Here is a 1371-nt window from a genome sequence, read left to right as displayed (position 1 = left end):
CTCGCCAAGGCTGCATTTATTTGATTAAAAACAAAAATGGTAATATTGTAGAACATAATTTAAAAACTTTTCTGTTGTAATATTTTTAAATCTAATTTATTCCTGTGATGTAGTTACATTTTCAGCATCATTACTCCAGTCTTCAGTGTCACATGATCCTTCAGAAATCATTCTAATATGCCGATTTTCTGCTCCAAAAACATTTGATACAATGTTGGAAACAGTTGTACTGATTATTTGTGGAAACTGCTAAATTTTTTCAGAATTGTTTGAGAAAGTAAAAAAAAAAGCAATGATCATTAAATATTTGGCATACTGTTTGCTGAGGTCAACCCTCTTTGTGCAACATTAATGTGTACATCAGTGTACCTGCTGTCCAGTAGCTGCCACTATTGTCCGTACATTAGAAACCAAATCTTACTTGGCTGGAACAAATGATATTTATAGAGAAGTGTATTGTGATTTAAAGACTTTGAGCAGCAAATGGCAATAAGCCATTACATATGAAACAAACTATAATATGGTTTTTAAAATGTTGGAAACGTCTGTACATAACACAATTGATATTAAACTAAAGCACAAATGTGACCCTGGACCACAAAACCAACAGAGTCAATTTTTTAAAATTGAGATTGATACATAATCTGAATAAATAAGCTTTCTATTGATGTATGGTTTGTTAGGATAGGACAATATTTGGGAATCGGGGTGCAAAAAAAAAAAATTCTAAATACAGAGAAAATCGCCTTTAAAGTTGTCCAAATGAAGTTCTTAGCAATGCATATTACTTTTTAGTAGGAAATTTACAAAATATCTTCATGGAACATGATCTCTTTCCAATAAACTTTATTTTACACTTCGATACACAGATGAGAGAGATTGACATAGAAAAGCCAAAGGAGAGGTTTATAGGTTTATGCCTGCTGTTGCTCTGCCATCATCCTCTCCTTCTGTTTCATCAGACACTTCCGTGCGCTGGCGTACGCGCCAAGATCCCCATCTAGAAGAATTAAAGATGTTAACAGCCGGAAAATAACTCATGGACATTTATATAAACACTTTTGATTTCCATGTCAACTTGAAAGCATTTTAGACAACATCTAGTACAACTGACTTGAAGTTGTCCCGTTGTGTTACATATTGAATGGATTTAAAGGGGTCATATGATGTTGCTAAAAAGAACATTATTTTGTGTATTTGGTGTAATGAAATGTGTTTATGCGGTTTAAGGTTCAAAAAACACATTATTTTCCACATACTGTACATTATTGTTTCTCCTCTATGCCCCGCCTTTCGTCGATTTTTACAAAGCTCATCGGTCTGAAAAGCGAGGTGTGCTCTGATTGGCCAGCTATCCAGTGCGTTGTGATT

The 1371-nt window shown here is 34.0% G+C and overlaps 1 protein-coding gene across 1 annotated transcript in view; it reads right to left on the bottom strand.

The window, feature by feature from the left end:
- Positions 1–830: 830 nt before the first annotated feature.
- LOC107690025 (NADH dehydrogenase [ubiquinone] 1 beta subcomplex subunit 10-like) overlaps positions 831–1371 on the bottom strand; it is a 3272-nt gene continuing 2731 nt past the window's right edge. Inside the window, exon 4 of the mRNA XM_016488255.1 lies at positions 831–1000. Coding sequence (XP_016343741.1) covers positions 915–1000 — 86 coding nt within the window. The 3' untranslated portion in view covers positions 831–914. The remainder of the gene's footprint in view (positions 1001–1371) is intronic.

The sequence above is a fragment of the Sinocyclocheilus anshuiensis genome, unplaced genomic scaffold (genome assembly GCF_001515605.1).
Source record: "Sinocyclocheilus anshuiensis isolate Anshui unplaced genomic scaffold, SAMN03320099.WGS_v1.1 scaffold1609, whole genome shotgun sequence".
Lineage (NCBI taxonomy): Eukaryota > Metazoa > Chordata > Actinopteri > Cypriniformes > Cyprinidae > Sinocyclocheilus > Sinocyclocheilus anshuiensis.
The sequence above is the reverse complement of the archived record's forward strand: the minus strand, read 5'-3'. Positions and strand labels throughout refer to the sequence as shown.